Genomic DNA, 17,603 nt, shown 5'->3' on the forward strand with positions numbered 1-17,603 from the left:
TCCAGCTAATCCAGAATAGGGCTGCAAGACTTATCCTTGGCCTCAAGCCCAGGGACTGCATCCCTCCAGCCCTAAAAACTCTCCACTGGCTCCAGATTGCTGCAAGGATCAAATTCAAATCCCTCTGCATAATCCACAAGGCTGTCTGGGCCGGGGATCACACTATCTACAACTTGCTAACCCTAAATACTCTCCCTCCAGATCTTTACGTTCCACTGGCACTAATCCTCTGTGTGTTAAGCGCTTTACTAAACAGCCAGCTAGTGGCCGATCCCTGTCCTCAGCAGGCTCCCTATGGAATAGCCTCCCCCTTCCTCTTCATCTTGAGCCGGATATCCTCAAATTCCAGAAGCTCCTCAAGACTTTCCTTTTCATCACCTCCTTCCCTTCCTTTCCTTCCCCCTTTGTTAAATCCCACAGTTGCTGAGATTGGTGACCAGGGCCCTCATGTGTCCTCCTGGGTCCTGGCCTCCCACACCCAATCGCCTACAGCCTCCACCTCCCCACCCCCAGCCCTTTGCCTTGGCACCCACTGGCCTATGCCACCACAGGCCTGCACTTATTTATTGGCGGCTGACTACTCCACCTAGGCACTTACAGCTGCTCACTCCCTAGCTCTTGATACACCTAGCACTTACCTCCCGACCCCCACTCCCTCCTCACTTCTCTCTCTGCACTTGCACTTTCTGAATGCTCACAAGGCCTAGTTGGTCCGCCTCTACCTTTCATTGTTGTATTCGTTCTTCATCCCCATGTCCACTCCCTGTTGCCTTGTGGGTGCTTTGAAACACAATTTACTTGATGTATAAGCGCCTTACAAATGCACAATAAAATATAAAATAAAATAATCCTCAATCCACCATTCTTCTCCTTCACAGTACTGATCTATTACTCTCTTGTGAGTCATCAGGAATCTTTATCGTCACAGTACTGCGAAAGTGATCTTCATTCAGGTTACTCCTTTTCTTCCTCGTCGCAGTACTTTTTCAAGGAATGGTAGGATAAGTACAGCACATGAGTCCATTAGCGAAGAGATTGTTCTTAGGGTTTTAGGAAGGTGGGGTCTAAGGTCCGTTAATTGGCGGGGATACCGTGTCTGACCCAATGATGTCATGTCACTCCCTTGAGGGTTGCCTCACCCCATGTGATGCTACCTCATAAAGCCGCCCCCAGGGTAAGAATCGGGTAGCGGCTGCTGCCCCCTGACCACTTGGGGAGAAGTCACCGCTGGGAAAGGAGTGATGACACCATCAGATTCATCACATGCCCTTCCCCTAAAGACTGTGCTTCCTGCCAAAGTGCTCCTGGTTAGTTTATGACTTGGGGTTTCCCCCAGAAAACTGGGTTCTCCCTCAATTTGAGTTCCCCACTTCAAAATAGGACATTCTTGCGAGAATCGCTCTTCTTGCCAAGATATAAGGGAAATAAGAAAAGGAAGAGTTGCTGTTATTCCCTAAGCTGTTCTTTTTTCCAAGGAAACAAGATAGGGGTTCTTTCACCTGCGGGTTAGTTGATTCTTTCAAATATGGAGGTCCACCTCTGTAGATTCTTATTCTTATTTGGGCCACCTGCGAGACCCATTGGTCAAACTGGGGTACGATACTCCCTATAACTACTTGGGCTAGCAAGTTGGAGATTACTGCCCCTGTCAAATATACTTATTTTCCCAGGATGAGAGTTGGGTCTGTGGGTAGTTTTCTATATGGTCATGATGTGATGAATCCAATAGAGTCCTAGCTGATCTCCTGGCGGTGACCTCCTTCCATGCGGCCAGTGGACAGCAGCCGTTACCTGATCCTGACCCTGGGGGCATCTATATGAGGGAGCTTCACATGGGAGGAGATAACCTGCAGGTAGGTGTCATGGCTTCATTGGATGAGGCATATTTGCTCTTGAAGACAATCCTCTCATACCCAAATACACTCAAAGCCTATTGCCATATGTCTGCACCTCCCCCTTGTGAGGGTGAGAAAACCTTTCCCAAAATCACATAGATCGAACTTCCAAATCTGGTCTAATTTGTGGAAATTGCAAGACCACCTTCTTCAGTTCTAATTTTACATCATCTAAAACTTATTTACCATTCGGAACTATTGAAACTGATTATCCAAGCCTTTTCTAGCAGCCATCAACAATTACATTCTTTTCCCAGAATCACCTGAATACTGGGACGAGGAAGAAGGAAAGAGCAGTGGAGAGCAGAAGAAGCCACAGGTCCAATGAGCGCTCTAGTTGTTTGACGAAAACTCCTGTGCCCGGGAAATGTAAAGGGCGTAGGAAAAGTGATAGAGGCTCCTGTTGTCGAGAAGACGTTTCACCTCTCTGCGAGGATCGAGATTTGGAGAAGCAGAGACTGGTGTGGTGGAGCCGCACGGCTCACCATTCAGGAAGAAGGGAGACGCTGCAAGGTCGGGACGTGCTGTAGAAACACCAGGAGCCGGGTGAAGACTCCTGGGTGTTCACCGACCACAGAAAGCAGTACCTTAACTAAAGGAGCCTGAAGTGAGCAGGCCTGCTTAGAAAGCTGTGAAAGAAACCGGAACGAAGAGAAAACAGTCACGAGAGAAAAGCAGGTGGCGCACCTTTGCCAGTTGACCGTTAACAAGCCTGAAAATGCCAGCAAAAGCCAGATAGTCAACCCAAGGATAATGGGGACCCCGGGGTGTTTTGGCAAGCATGCCAAATAAGAATAATAGTAAACAGAGAAAAGAGAGAAAGCAAAAAGACTAATTGTGAAGCGAGAAAGTAAATTGCAAAAAGACCCCTATCAAAAGAAATGTCAGTATGGCTGAGTAAGCTCCCTTCCCCACCTTTTGTAGCACGGGGTAAGGTGGCACACTTGGACCTTGCGACACACTCTGGCTTCGGACACAAGGATGCAGTTTGTTTCGTGGACCAGGGCCCACTTGACCTTCCACGAAAAGTCTCTAGTTTATCCGCTGGATCTCTTGGCTTTCTCTCACTCCAGCCTAGGTCACCTTTTAGCTTGTAAAACAGTTCAACAAAAGTTTCTTTCCTTCTGGTTACTACAATTCAGTACAGGTTTCCCTTTGCCGGGCTCAAACCTTTCAATCACAGTTTGTGGGTGTTGCCTTCCCAAGCTTCAATCACACCTTCATAGGCTTCCCTCCATCAGGCTCAGGCCTCATTTCACTTTCTTTCCACTGTCGAACACTTTCGAAACTGCAAGGCATTTTCTCTTACCTCAGCATGACCACTTCGACCTTCTTTCCTCAAACGTCACTTTTTCTCTCCTACACCAAGGGCTCTTGGTAAATGTAGTTTCTGGCACAGTACTTATTTCAAAGTTCAACGATATCTCTCACCTCCAGGTTTCCCTCTGCCGGGATTAAACCTAACAGTTCAAAGACATTTTTCACATTCAGGTTTCCCTCTTCTGGGACCAAATCTAACAGTTCAAATCTTGCATCTCAGTTTCTTTCTCTCTCCGCCGCTTCTACGGCATCAGACATTTCACAGAGACTTTTGATTGGGCAATCTTCTTTTGCCAGACCACTCTGTTACTTTGTATCTTTAATGTACAGTTCTTTACAATGCTTTGCTTTCTCTCGTGTTTTATCGGCACATGCACAATCTTCAATCATCGAATACTGTTGCCATCAAGTTTCATTTAACACAGACGGGACTTTCCTTGCTTTCATCAACTCACGAGCTGTGTTCATACATTTTCATCTTTCGCTTTGTAAACTACAGCCAGGCCTTCTCCTCTTTTTCTTCTCGGTTGGCTTGCCTGAGTTTGAAGCTCGTAGGGAGGGATTTGTGTGCAACTTAGTCATCCGTTAGCCAGATTTCTGTGAGGAAAAGCATGTACGTTCCCCTTCCCCCTTCACTGAGGAGCTTGTGTATCACTGCTATGTTTTGACATTGATCGCGCATACTGCGTCAGCAAATCATGTGATGAACTTGGAATAGCTCTCAACTAGTCCAAGAAAGGATACCACTTCAGCCTTGCAACTTGCTTTCTGAGTTCCAGAAATAGCTTAAAATATGTCCTCCTTCGGCTTTGTCAGAGTAATCAGACTCTCGTGTGATGTTTGGTGATGGTAAAACAAAGGAGATTTATTAATTTGCTTGCAAGACAGACACCATTGCATCCATTAACCTGTTCCCTCCTGACCCGCCCTCCAGATATGTAGCTTTTCAAATTCTGGGAGGTGTAGATTAGGCCTTCCAGCATGTTATTCCTTTCCTGCTATCCACTTTACACAAAGGGACCATTTATAGGAGGTATTAGTTTGGCTAGTGGCGGAAAATGATGCATGATCAAAATAGTTCTGTTTCAACATGGCCGACCCTGAGGGAGTTCCGGTCTTGCCCCTCAGGGGAGGGGCTTAGAGCATCCACTCCATTGAATACTTCCGGTCTTATTGAATGCCTCATTGTCCAAAGCGGCTTATGCCAATGCAATCCTCTCGTCTTATTCCAGCGACCTTGTCCCATTAATCTGGGACGGTCAAAAGGGTCATTATCAGGAGTTCTGATGCACATACACAGTCCAGTTCATATAGAACAGTAGTTGTTGACCGTAAACAGGGATAAAGGCTTTCGCCTAACCAAAGTTCACTAAAAGAGAAGAAAAATTGAAAATGCTAGGGGCTGATCTAGGACTGATATCATAGGGGAACAAGTGCATTATATTTCATAGGAAATATCCCTGAAACAGAAAACCCCTTACCCCTCATCCAGCTGCTTGGTTGTTCGCTTCTTTATTTTATGTATTTATTAATGCTGCTTCTGGACTTCTCATGAGAACTAGATGATCAATAGAACTAATACAAATCTGCAATTTCTCCTTCTTAAGCCAGCATTTCCCAATTTTCTGAACTCTATTTAATCATCTTTCATTCTTTGTCCTATCTATCTCGCAGACCACAACATCATTTTGAAATCAAAACACACCATTCTCAATTCCCAAACTGCCATCCTGACCTTTTAAAAGTCAGCTGCTGCTAACACAAGACCTAACTGCATCATCTCAAACTAGACAACTCCATCAGGCGTGATACATTTATCAATTTCACGAACAATTTTTACCCCTCTGCTTACACCTCTCAAACTCTAACCAAACACAACCACAACCCTTCAGCACAAAAAACCGAACAAACTTAACCACACCGCAGCAACAAAACAAACCACACATAGACTCAGACAACAGCACACGACGGCTACCAACCGGAAAGCACCCCAAGCGCAGCAAACAGTGTTAACCGGGCTGAGGCTGCCAACGGCACATCACTGCTCTCTTGCACTTTTCCCACTCGTTCCCATTAACTCACCCCTGTCCCCTTTTCAGAGCTGCTAGAGCACCAGGGGGACCACTCCTGTGGTGATAGTGTGCGGTACAAATATCCTTTAACGTTAACTGATCTGAATGCAGGATGAGGTTTATCTGATTATAAACAGAAGCTAAATCATTGGCCCTAACATGCACTCTATCCCCCACTACTATCAATATCCTTAGATAGTCTTCCCCCAAACACACTGCACACTCAACAGAAAGACCATTAACTTGCTGTGGTGAAAGCCAAGCAAACGTACAGACTGACAGCAGTGCTGTAACCAGAACCATGCTGAAGAAGAGGTTTGGGCTTAACAGAGTTTTAAATACTTATCACGTGTGAAACTCAGCCCCTGGGGAAAAGACAGGTCAGGATTGATCCTTACAGTCAGGTGAGCACTGAGGCCAGTGGAAGGAGGAGGGGAAGTGGAGGTAGGAAACACACAGTATATAAGGGGAATAATGAACGAACGAAAGACAGACTGTGGTTTGAAGCGATCAGGTCAGGAGGCGAAGAGGTGAACCGAGAGACCAGGCAGAGGACAGACAGCAAAGAGGAGTGCTAAGTGGTTTGTGACATAGACTGGTGTGGAAGTGCGGGTGATGTATTAGCTGTGAGAGAGAGAATAATGCCTGTTTTATGTAGTATAGTGTCAGGATTTGGGTATGTGAAAGGGTAAAAATGAAAGGAGAGTGGAGACGGAGAGTGGGAGAAATAGTGCAGGAGGAATTGAATAGTGTGTAGCAACTATAATGATCATGGTAGAAGAGTGGGGGAGAGGGTGCAAGGAGGTAATGGGTGTAGTGGTGAGGGTGGAGAGAAGCAGGAGTTGAAGGTAGTGGTAAGGGATAGGCAGTGAGAGTGTGGTAAGGTTAGGGTGCACCGGTGTAGGCAAGGAGGTTGTGTGTAGGAGAGGTGAAGAGAGGGGTAAGGAGAATAAAGTAGAGCGGAGAAAAGCAAAGGGAGAGGAGAAGAGAAGGGAAGGGAAGGGTGAAGAGAGTGAAACAGAGAGGGGAGTGCAAAGAGAGTTTGACCATTTGAGGGACAGGAGGGAAAGATATGGAAGATGACCAGAGGGAGTGAGACACGATTGGAGAGGGAGAGTAAACCAGAGGGAGTAGTCAGATCAAGGGAGAGGAAACCATGGGAGTGCCGAGGGAGAGACTCGAGAGGGATATCTCGGGTTGGCGCAGTCGAAACATCAGTCCCTATTCTTGATACTTTAGAAGGAGAAGTGTCAGGTCAGGACACTCTTAAAAATTCCCAGAGGGAGCAAGACCGGTAAGGATTCAGCCTTTATGGCCTCCATCCATAGCCAGCAAGCATTTAGACCGAGAGTTTACTGATCTCTAGTGACCATCTTCTTGGGATTTAGAGAGGTCTAGACTAGGGCGGAGGGAGCCCACAGAAAGTCCAGAGAGAGAGAGGGAGATGGCCATTAGTTGACCACCTTAAAAAAAAACATTAACAGCCCTTGGACTTCCTTTGACACCTGTGTATTATTGAGTCCATCTGTGACCCCAGACATACAAACTCACTCATATTAATGATTTTGTGTTCTGCCTTCGAGTATGACAGCAACCCCGCCTCACTGACACAGATAAAAAATTATTCTTCATCCTCTCCACATTCTTGTACCTTATTGATTGTAAGATCACCAAAGGAGCCACAACTTCTTTTCAAAAAAACCTTTTGTCCCACAACTGCAGTCTGTTGCCCCAAAACTTGGACACACTCATACTTTGGCAAAACGGTTTGGATTGACACACCTCTAACACCTATGGCAACCCTTGGACTTGATCTGGGGCCCTGCTCTGCTAGCTTGGCAACAGAGATCGATCTTAGCGACCATCATTTCCCTATTTTTTTCGCTGATCTTTATCCTGTCTAATCTCTTTGTTGTAGCTCTGTGTCTTCAGTTTTCTTTGCAAGAGCTTGCACTTTTCCAAGAGTAGGATTCATCAGCAGCCAAATACTTTCTGTAATGTGGAATGTTCTTACACTTTAACATACATCGATCCTGTATGTTTTCCCCATTGGCTGTGCCCATCACTGCTCTTGTTCCCGGACACAAAATGGCAGAGCACCAGAATTATGCTAATCTTCAATTTAAAATGGATATCTAATTCTTTAATAATTTTCTTTGTTGTTTAGCTCTTCACTTTTGGCTTCCCTCAACTCTTAAGTGCTGACAAACCTTTATATGTGTGTCTCGTTTCTTATCCAAGAAAGTGTTTTTCCTGTCATTGTTGCTGGAAATTGCGATGGTGCCAACAATCCTATGGCAGATGCTCTGTTATACTTTCTTACAGCACCAAGACAATCGCCTGCTTGAACATACAGGCGAGGCAGCATGATCCCCAGTGCACCTTGAATGGTCGAATCTAGTGTTGGAAAGCCAGGAATCTTCCTTGCTGAAAATACTGTTTTTGGCTCAGCTGCGGGACTGCGCATCACATATAATTTGCAAGAGACACATTGCTATCTGTTTCTTTGCTTAAAACACAGAGCTCAATAAATTGTGCTGTGGCTATTCTCTGAGTTATTGTCTGACAATTTATCCCGTTGTCAATATTGGAGCCTTCACTCACACATACAAAGGAGGTAAATATGCATGAGAACTAAAATCCTTTTATTGGGTTAATGTGTGCAAATATAGGGGCCAACAGCTGCCGGCCTCAAAGGCTGGTCACCAGCCGCCATCCTCAAATCCTCCCCACAACAATAATTCAGGGTGTTGAAAGCCTGAGCTCCAAACTTCCACCATTGTAAGTGTAAGCTGGACGAATAACATAACCCTAGGTGGTACAGTGCCTAGGTGGTAAAAAGTATGCCTACAGACCGATCTATATGATAAAGTCTAGAAATTGTTTGTTTCTTTGCTTTGTTTGAGTGTATTGCTTATTTATTTGTGCCATTAAGGTATAACCAGAAGAGGTACAATACATCTGAGCTGCTTCAAAAAGGAGTTCAAGGGTTTCTGTTTGAAGTTGCCTTTTCCATCCATGTTTAGCAGTAGATCTGATCGAGTGCTTTCTATGGTTTAGGCGTTGTGCTATGGACTGCCTCTTTAGGTGTGGACCATGAATCAACTAATGAGAAGCAACCTCTGTGGTTCCCCCACTGACTTACTTCATTGTGCAGAATATCCATTTAAGTTATTTCAGAATTCATGATATCATATTTAATATTAATTTCATATTTGTTGAATTCACAAAATTGCACAAATTTCTATTTATGCAGTAGAACAAACATTCCTTGAAAAATGTCGATAGAAAGAAGCACATTTAGACGTAGAGAACTATGGATAAAACGTAGTCTGTGATTATCTGTGCTATATAACAGTGTTGATATTTTCCTACAGAATTGAATTTTCTTAATATTCGGCCAGAGCCAACGTTTGTGGATTCACTTGGTGTGAAAGGAGGAGAAACTGCCAGAAGTATCTCAGGTAAATTTCAAATGTCCCCATGTTGCATGCCAATGACTTAACAGTGAGCAGTGATTTCTCAGCTAAAATGATTTACAAATGCTCCTTGTTAGTTGTATTGCTGTAGATTGTGCGTGGTCTCTTCCCTGCTCACACTACTCAGCTGCTACTACTGCCAGCACTATTACTAGTCCTAATATAGGTAATGCTGGTACTGCCACTAATGCTATCATTATTTTAATTGCACTTCTACTAGTAATGCAACCAGTAGAAGTACAACATACCATCTTTTTAGCACTAATCTCTTGCGAGTTCTGTTTGTTGAATCCTTAAGTTATTAGGTCTCTTAGTAATACTACTGCATACACGTCAAAATGTGTGGCTTACATGCATGTCTAAATACATACAATCTCGGTCCAGTACGAATGGTTTGATATCAGCTTTTCTGAGAGACCTGAGAGGCTCCAATAAGTCATCTGTATATTATTTGACCGGTATACAGTTTCGATTAACTATTGCACTTTATGTTGTATGTTGCACTTAGCATAATGCTTGCATTTACGATATGTTACCTCTGTTTATATGAATTTAGACATGTATGTAAGCCATACTTTTTGATGGACTTTATTGCTGTCTTTTTGCACATTCTAGTAAGCCAGATTAATGTTTTTATATTGTTGAAAATTGCATAATGTTGTCTGTCTTTTAGATCATTGATACATGTTCTTGTCACTGTTTACATTAATAAAATTAATTGAATTTTAGACTCTAATGACTCAGGGTGTTGAGCAGCTTCTATGCCTATGGATTTTTCAATGTATAATATAATTTAAGTAGATTTTGCATGGAAATCAAAAAAGGTTATGTTCATGAAGTTCCCTCGTGAGACGCCATCATTCTGTACTCTTTCTTCATGTAAAGTGTAAGTGATTTCAATCCAGCACTCCAACTAACAGGGTAATCCATAGAATATCGCACAAAAGTGGCACACGCGGCTGGCGCACAGTGTGCTCATGCGAATGTCTGCCCCAGCCGCGTGCGCTAAAATCAATTTCTGCGCACAGCGTATTCATGGATTTTCGCATCCAAAACCAGCCGTGGCGCAGAGTGGCGCAGCAACCCTGCAGCAGCGCCAGTTACGCCCCCAAGAACACACTCGCGCAAGGAAAAGCCATCAAAATACCCAATCCAGCGCAAAGGGCTGCGCTAACCCTGGACCAGTTTACAGGGCTGGCAAACGGCAAGCGGGGTATGTGTATTACGGGTGTGCGCACACGCGATTGGCCTGGGTACGTGTATTTCAGGGGTGCGCAGGAAGTTTTACACGCGATCGGGCCTGGGGAAGCTGTGTACGTGTATTACTGGGGTGCCCGGGAAGTTTTACACGCGATTGGCCTGGGTACGTGTATTTCAGGGGTGCGCAGGAAGTTTCACACGCGATTGGCCTGGGTACGTGTATTTCAGGGGTGCGCGGGAAGTTTCACACGCGATTGGCCTGGGTACGTATATTTCAGGGGTGCGCGGGAAGTTCACACGCGATTGGCCTGGGTAAGTGTATTTCAGGGGTGCGTGGGAAGTTTTACACGTGAATTGGCAGTGTGGGTCCTCCCAGGTGTCCCCTCTACCCCCTCCACGGCCCCTGCAGGCAGCCCACACCACAGGGGACTACCCTGCACCCCTGGTCATGTCCCGCAGGCAGCCCATCCACCATGGGCATGCCCCCCAGCCAAGCCACATGTCAAGTTGCAATATGATCACCAACTCATGTCTCCCAGCACCCCCACCCCCCAGCAGTCAGGGGCACCTGCCAGCAGGCCCCCACTCATGTCCCACTCATGTCCCCCAGCACCCCCACCCCCCGGCAGTCAGGGGCACCTGCCAGCAGGCCCCCACTCATGTCCCCCAGAACCCCCACCCCCCAGCAGTCAGGGGCACCTGCTAGCAGGCCCCCACTCATGTCCCCCAGCACCCCCACCACCCCAGCAGTCAGGGACACCTGCCAGCAGGCCCCCACTCATGTCCCACGCATGTCCCCCCCAACATGTCAACATGACCCACAATCATGGCCCTCATTTCCACCAAAATCCCACGGCACGCCACACCTACCCAAATAACCAACCAAGCATAACATACAGCCCACATTGAAATGCTCATTACATGAAACAACCCAAATGGCATGTATGTACATCAGCACATGTCCGTCACACACACACACAATGGGTGCCAGTGAATGTGAAAACCCACATCGTGACATGCATGAAACCAATGAGAGAACACCACACATTGAAGTACGCCAACAAATGTATTGAACAAAAAATGTGGTGAAAGAAAATCAAATACCAAACAATGGACATAAGGAAAACAATGCAGAATGTTACATAATGATAAAAAAAGGAAATCGGAATCCAAAATATATGAAATCAAAAATGTCTCAAGTCTCCTTCCAACAAAACAAATCCAAACAGAAATGAAAAAGTAAAATCCATTGCTCCATGGAAAAATCAAAAAAGAAAAAGCCGACAAATGCACACTCCAACTATTTACAAGGATGAAATCCTGGGTCCATGAACCCAATTGTCCAAAGGAAACCTACAAAAAAGCCTACAGAATAAACAACTATATTCAAAAATGTGGGGCATAGTCCATGCGCCCCAAAGGAAAGAAAAAAAGAAAGGAAACTTAACACTAATGAACTATATTCAATGGCGGCGGGCAAGTCCAACGGCTCACTGGTTGATGTCATGGGCCAGGGCATCATCGAACTCCTGTTCAATGGCTTGGAGGTGGGCATGTTCACTGGCCCTGAGGTCTTGCAGGGATAATGTGGTGTCCAGCTCCAACTCCCTGTGAATACCCTCGAGGCACTCAGCCCGCCTCAGCGCCCTGCACATGGAGTTCTCCGCCCTGACCATTGTGAGCCGTTCCTCCTCCGCCTGCCGCTGCTCCGCACCTATCTGCTGGCCCAACCGCTGCCACACGGAAGACACTCCCATTCCAGGGTTCTCCTGCCCTCCGGCCGATGCCTGCCCCTCTGATGTAGATGGCCCCGAGCCATGATGCCTCCCACGTCGAGCCTGCCGCTGCCTCCGACGCAACTGCCTCTGCCAGCACAACGGCATCCAGGCTGATGGAATCACCGACGCTGCCGTGCACGTGCCCTGCCCGATGATGCCGGCACATCCTCCATCTGCTGGGGTCCAGCTGCTGGTGTGTCCACCCCTGCTGGACCTCCGACTCCCGACTGTGGCAGGGATGGGAGCCCCACCGAGCTGGCTGCATTGGTCGGGGCAGGTCCACAGGGGGCCCTGGTGGCATCTGGGCCGGAAGACGGCATGGAGAACGACTGGCGCATAGCCTCCACAGAGGAGGAGAGGGTCGCCATAGTGGCTGACACATGTACGAAACCCCCGACCATGGTCGCTCCCAACTGGGCCACGTTGGCACGCTGCTCTTCGTGATGACGTGCGTGCTCCCCCCGGAAAGCACGCACGCCATCACGAATGACACCCATGCACAACGCAACACCAATCAGGACCTTCTCAATACGGCCAGGGGTCCCCTCGTCCGCAGGTAGAGGAGTGTCAGATGACATGGACATCCCCCCCTACCTGCGGACGGGCCTGGGATGGGGCATCCCTGCTGGTGCATGGTGATGCAGTCAGTGTCAGGGACAGTGACATGCACAGGCCCCTCCACGGCGACCTGTGCTGCCTCCTGCCCCTGCCCCTGGACTGCACCACTTGCACCAGTGGTACCACCCCCACCAGGGTCCATGTGCAGCTCAGTAGCGGCCTCCTCCTCCTCTGTGGAAACCACCAACCTGGATGGCTCCACACCGTCTTCCGCCGTTGCAAGCCCCTGTGGGGGCTCACCCACCCCTTCCGCTGCAGCCGTGGGAGCATCCCCGCCGCTTTGCTCCACAGCGCCGTCTCCGCCCTCTTCTTCAGTGGCCACTGTGTAGAGGGAGACATAGAACACAAGCATCAGGGTACTGTACAATGGTCCCCTAGACAGGAAGCAAAAGCAGATGAGTGGCACTGTCAAACATCACTTCCATCATGTCCCTCCACAACACATGGATCAGTGCAGGCAAAACACATGCAGTAACAGGCATGGCGCATGCTATGGACATTAGCATACATGTCCAAGGGACTCTTGAAACATACAATGTTGGTTTGAAACTCACATGCATCATGGGTCATGCCTATCACATGCACACACTTCACCGTAGTTTCATCCATCTGGCCTCGTACACCCCAGACACAGTGGATACAAGGATGACTAGGCTGCATCAGTGAATCTGAACTTTGTCACAGACATGTGTCATGCATCCATGGCATTCACAAGTCACAGACACGCAGGTCAGACACACAGCCATGGACACCATACATGTACATGGCATCAGCACCCATCCCTCACCCCCACCCATGTCCTGGAACAGAGACTGGCATGCTCTCATGTGTCCATTCCGCATAGAGCTCCCCATGTTGCATTTAAACACATGCACCAACCATGTGGTTCACACATTACTGGTCTCACATGCATGACCATGATGTCCCTTCACACACACATACGTACATGGCCTATGTCAAACATACAGGCAAGTATCAGACAACCAGCACACTGCAACATGCCCTGTCTCACACAGCAATGCTTGGCCACTTACCGCTCAACTCCAGACGGGTCTGCCTCTCAAGGATCTGGGCGTGGAGCGCTGGGCATACGCGTTCCAGGACCCTCAGCTGGATGGTACTCATGTGGCCCCCGGCCCCCCTCCAGGAGGCGCCGGGCCTTTGAGGGTCCTGGACCTCAAGTCCTCCCAGCGCTTCTTGACTTGCTTGATGTTGCGGGTTGCCACCCCCTCCGCGTTGATGGCAACCACAAAGTCGTCCCAGATCCTGTCCCGTCCTTCCTTGTTGGCGCGTGATGATCCGAAGAGGGCATCATAATGCCCCAGGACAAGCTCCACCAGGACACCAACTTCCTTCTGACTGAAGCTGGTGACCTTCTGCCCCTCTGGCTGGGGGTCGCCAGTGGTCTCAGATGGTGTTTGCCCTGACATGGTGACCCCCGAGGCAGGCGTGGGTGGGCAACTGGGTCCTGGGGCTGGGCTGTGTAGCGATGGTATACCAGTCGGGAGTCTTCTGTTCCAGCAGGGGTGGACACAGCAACTGGACCCCTGCAGATGGCAGATGTGCAGGCACAAAATGGCGGGGCACGATGGCAGCAGGCAGGCAGCAGCAGATGGCTCGTGGGAGGCTGCTCAGGGCTCTGGGGGGCAGTAATTCGGCCTTTTGGGCAGGAGCGTGGTCTTCCGTGTGTTTTCGCATGGCCAGCTTGATACGGAGTGATTTTCCACGTGAAATACTTGCACGTCAGCGTGTAATTCGAGGAAAGTCCCTTAGCGCATAAGCGCTTCAGCACGCATACGCGATTTCATTGGACCAAAGGCCCTCAGCGCGGAAGCGCGTCTGTGACGTATCGCGCACGGGCCTGTACGTGCATTTCGTGGGGTGCAGTGCGTGTGTTTTCCAAGTGTTGGGATTCACACACTATTACTTCACAGCGGGTGGGTGTTGGTTACGCGTTCTTCTACACGCAAGGCAGACGGTGAGTGGTACCCTGCTCGCCCAGGCCCAATCGCGTGTGAAACGTCACGCACACCCCTGAAATGCATATACCCAGGCCAAACTTCCCGCGAACCCCAGATTTACACGTACCCCGCTCGGCCAAGGCCTATCGCGTGTGAAACTTCATGCGAACCCCTGTAATACACGTACCCCGCTCCCCCAGGGCAAATAGTGTGTAGAACTTCCCGCGCACCCCCAAAATACACGCACATGCTATTTTTCACACAGCGGGTGTCCGTGTTTGTCGCGTACCCCTTTGCACGTCATTTGTCCTAGAGGGCCACAGTATGGGACATTCCGTGCTTTTTGTTGGCGCACATTTTTTTCATGGGCAGGGACACTACCCCCTGCCTTCGTGTGGCAGACGTGTTTGAGCCTGTGCGCGTGTTTGCCCGTGCGCTGGTTTGCCCTATTCGATTCCATGAATACGTGTTGTAGGCGAGTGTGTGGGTGTTCCGCGCACTTGCCTCCTGTACGCCCACATTTTCACGAGTTGTTCCCCATTCCACGTGTCACGCCCCGTGTTATGTCTATTTTTGTTATGCGCTGCGCTATGTGCGCTTTCGCTGTGGCCATAGCGCACGCCGTTAGATGACCTGTGCACCGGTGTGCGCCGCGCATTTTTTCAGCGCACATCCAAGAGTTTACTTGCGCATGGACTTCCAGGAATCGATGTGCGCGGTTTTCCCTGCGATTTTCGCACTTGCACTGCGATTTTTCCACTTGCACTGCGAATCGCACATTTTCGCCGAAATTTCCAGCGCACATTAATTCCATGAATCGGCCTGTAAGTCAATGCCTAGTATGGCATGCCCAATGGAAACCCTTATTTCTCCAGCATGGGGTCTGGCATGGATTCACATGCTCATGAATATTCCCCGTCGTCAGGCTGGGAATCCTCGGTAAAGAAAAAACCAGTATCAGTTTCGTTTCTGATCTGTCTTTCGTAGTAATAACCAATCACTGGTCTCTGCGTCATACTGACCACAGCCAATGACTGCCCTCTACCTAAGCACCGCCTCTGGCAGCCATCTTCAGATTTTTACCGCACGTTCATGTGTTGGGATCCTCGTGCTATTGCTCTCGAGCGTTAGTGCTATTTTTCGCGCTTTTTCACAAAAAACTTCGATTCTTTCGGTCAAAAGAGCCTCAAGCTCCACCGATCCTACATCCGATCAACGGGGACCCGTGTCGGATTCATCTGTGCCCCTCAAGGGTGAAGATTTCGTCGAGCTACACTTCGGAGGACTCCAGAAGCTTCTCAGGCCCGGTCTCGGAGATGGCCCAGGAGAAGGGAAGCTCGACGCCCGGAAAGCTGTTCAGGGTCTGCCCTGGATGCCAGCTGCAGAACGTCTTTAAGGAGGACGAACACTCTTTCTGCCTTTACTGCCTTCATGAGGACAAGACGCACGTGGAGAAGGACTGTGCGTTTTGCGGCAGCATGTCGGAACGGACCATGAAGGACCGCCATCAACGTCTCGCCAACTGGCTGGAGGGTAAGAGCCCGTCTGGCGAGAAGAAGAAGAAATCCGAGCGGTCTTCTAAGACCTTTGAGGGCGCCCCGGCGACGGGGGCCCAACATAAGGCCAAGCACCGCGAGTCCGCTGGCACCGGGAGCGCCGAACGGTCGGGCTCTACGGGCGCCAGGCAGGGCGCACCCTCCCCGACACCATCAACCACGAGCCAACGCTCTGGGTCGGGTAAGAGGAAGGCCGAGCACCCGGCGAAGCTCCTGGAGAGGCCCCGGTCGAGCTCTAAGGCAGAGGAGGAGCGTGGCAGTGCCCCCTCCCTCAAGGATAAGGCGGTGAGCGCACCTAAGGTGGTGAAGGCCTTGATCCATCCGACCAAGCCCTCTATCGAAACGGTCGCGGCGGCCCTGGCTCAGCCTGTGGTGGCTGCACCAGTGGTGGCGACCTCAGGGCCCAGAATCTCCCTGCCTCCTCGGAGGGAGTCTTCTTTTGTGCCCATCGATAGGACCCCCGTGAAACCCTCCGTGGGGAAGAAGAAGGGGGGGCAGGGCGTCGTCGTAGTTTCGGCCTCAACCTCAGAAGAGGAGCTGATCGAGGTCTTAAGCCACGGCCTAGGCGTGGAAGAAGGCCAGCCCGTCGGAATGGACCCCGACGCAGGTGACGACGACGACATCGTCGAGGATACCGACGGGGCCCCTGCTCGCCAGTCGGATTCCCCTCTGCCAGCGCCGCAAGACAACTCGGCGGCCATTTTGTTGGCCATACAGTCCTTATGCTCCGAGATAAGGACGAGGCTACCGTTACCGACGGAGGAACCTCTCCCGTCGGGGGATCCAGAACCGGGACCTTCTGGTGTTCCCCCTACCAAGAAAAGAAGGATCCATCCACCACCTCCTTTTCAACCGTCGCGCCCCGTCCAGCCCTCCTCCCCGTCCACCCGAGGGGATGATACGGGGACTGACACGGCAGCGACGGGTACGGACGACGAGGCATACGACGAGGATTTTCCGTCGTCGCCTCCCACCAGGGCTTCTCCGCCCGACGAGATCGGATCTTTCCACTCCATGATCTCCAGGGCTTCCGAGCTTTTCCAACTCTGCCCTGAGGAGAAGAAAAAGGAAGGCTTCCTTTATCAGCGGCGCGAGGCCAAGAGGAAGACGGTCCTCGCAGTGCCTCTGTTGGACGACATTTGGGATGAGGGCCTTTCCCTCCTCAAGAACCCTTCCACGACGCCAGCTAGAAGAGACCGGTACGAGAAGAAGTACCGGGTCCCGGACACGGCCCCCCTATGCCTCCGGGCGCAGCCTACCCCGGATTCCGTCGTCTCCGCGGCAGCCAGGAAGAAAGCGGGGGGGGGGGGGTGCGGCCTCCACATCGACTTCCCCGCCGGACGGCGAGGGAAAGAAATTGGATGCTATGGGACGTAGAGTCATCTCGTCGGCAGCGACGACGATTAAAGCGGCCAACGCCTTGGCTATCGTGGCCCGCTACGACAGGGAGCTCTGGTACAAGATAGCTCCCCTGCTGGATTTTCTGCCGGACGACAAGAGGGCGGAGGCCCTGGAGATCCTGCAGGAAGGTGAGGTGGCCTCGGACCACGCCATCACCATGGCGACGGACATCGCCAACACTGGGTTCCGCCAGCTGGGCAACGGCGTTTGCCTTCGACGTCGACGTCGTGGATGGCTCAAAGCTACGGACTTCCGGCAGGACGTCCAGACCAGAGTCCTGGACATGCCCTTCGACGGGAACAACCTGTTTGGGAAGACAGTGG

General features: G+C 50.0%; 1 protein-coding gene across 3 annotated transcripts in view; it reads left to right on the forward strand.

Annotated features, from left to right (window-relative positions):
• The window catches only part of LOC138449209 (zinc finger protein interacting with ribonucleoprotein K-like), a 740,539-nt gene that overhangs the window by 612,841 nt on the left and 110,095 nt on the right, over window positions 1-17,603 (forward strand). For all 3 annotated transcript variants that reach the window (XM_069604751.1, XM_069604753.1, XM_069604752.1), the window contains one exon: window positions 8,665-8,751. In XM_069604751.1, coding sequence (XP_069460852.1) covers window positions 8,665-8,751 — 87 coding nt within the window. The remainder of the gene's footprint in view (window positions 1-8,664; window positions 8,752-17,603) is intronic.

Source organism: Ambystoma mexicanum, chromosome 1p (assembly GCF_040938575.1).
Source record: "Ambystoma mexicanum isolate Mex_15411 chromosome 1p, UKY_AmexF1_1, whole genome shotgun sequence".
Lineage (NCBI taxonomy): Eukaryota > Metazoa > Chordata > Amphibia > Caudata > Ambystomatidae > Ambystoma > Ambystoma mexicanum.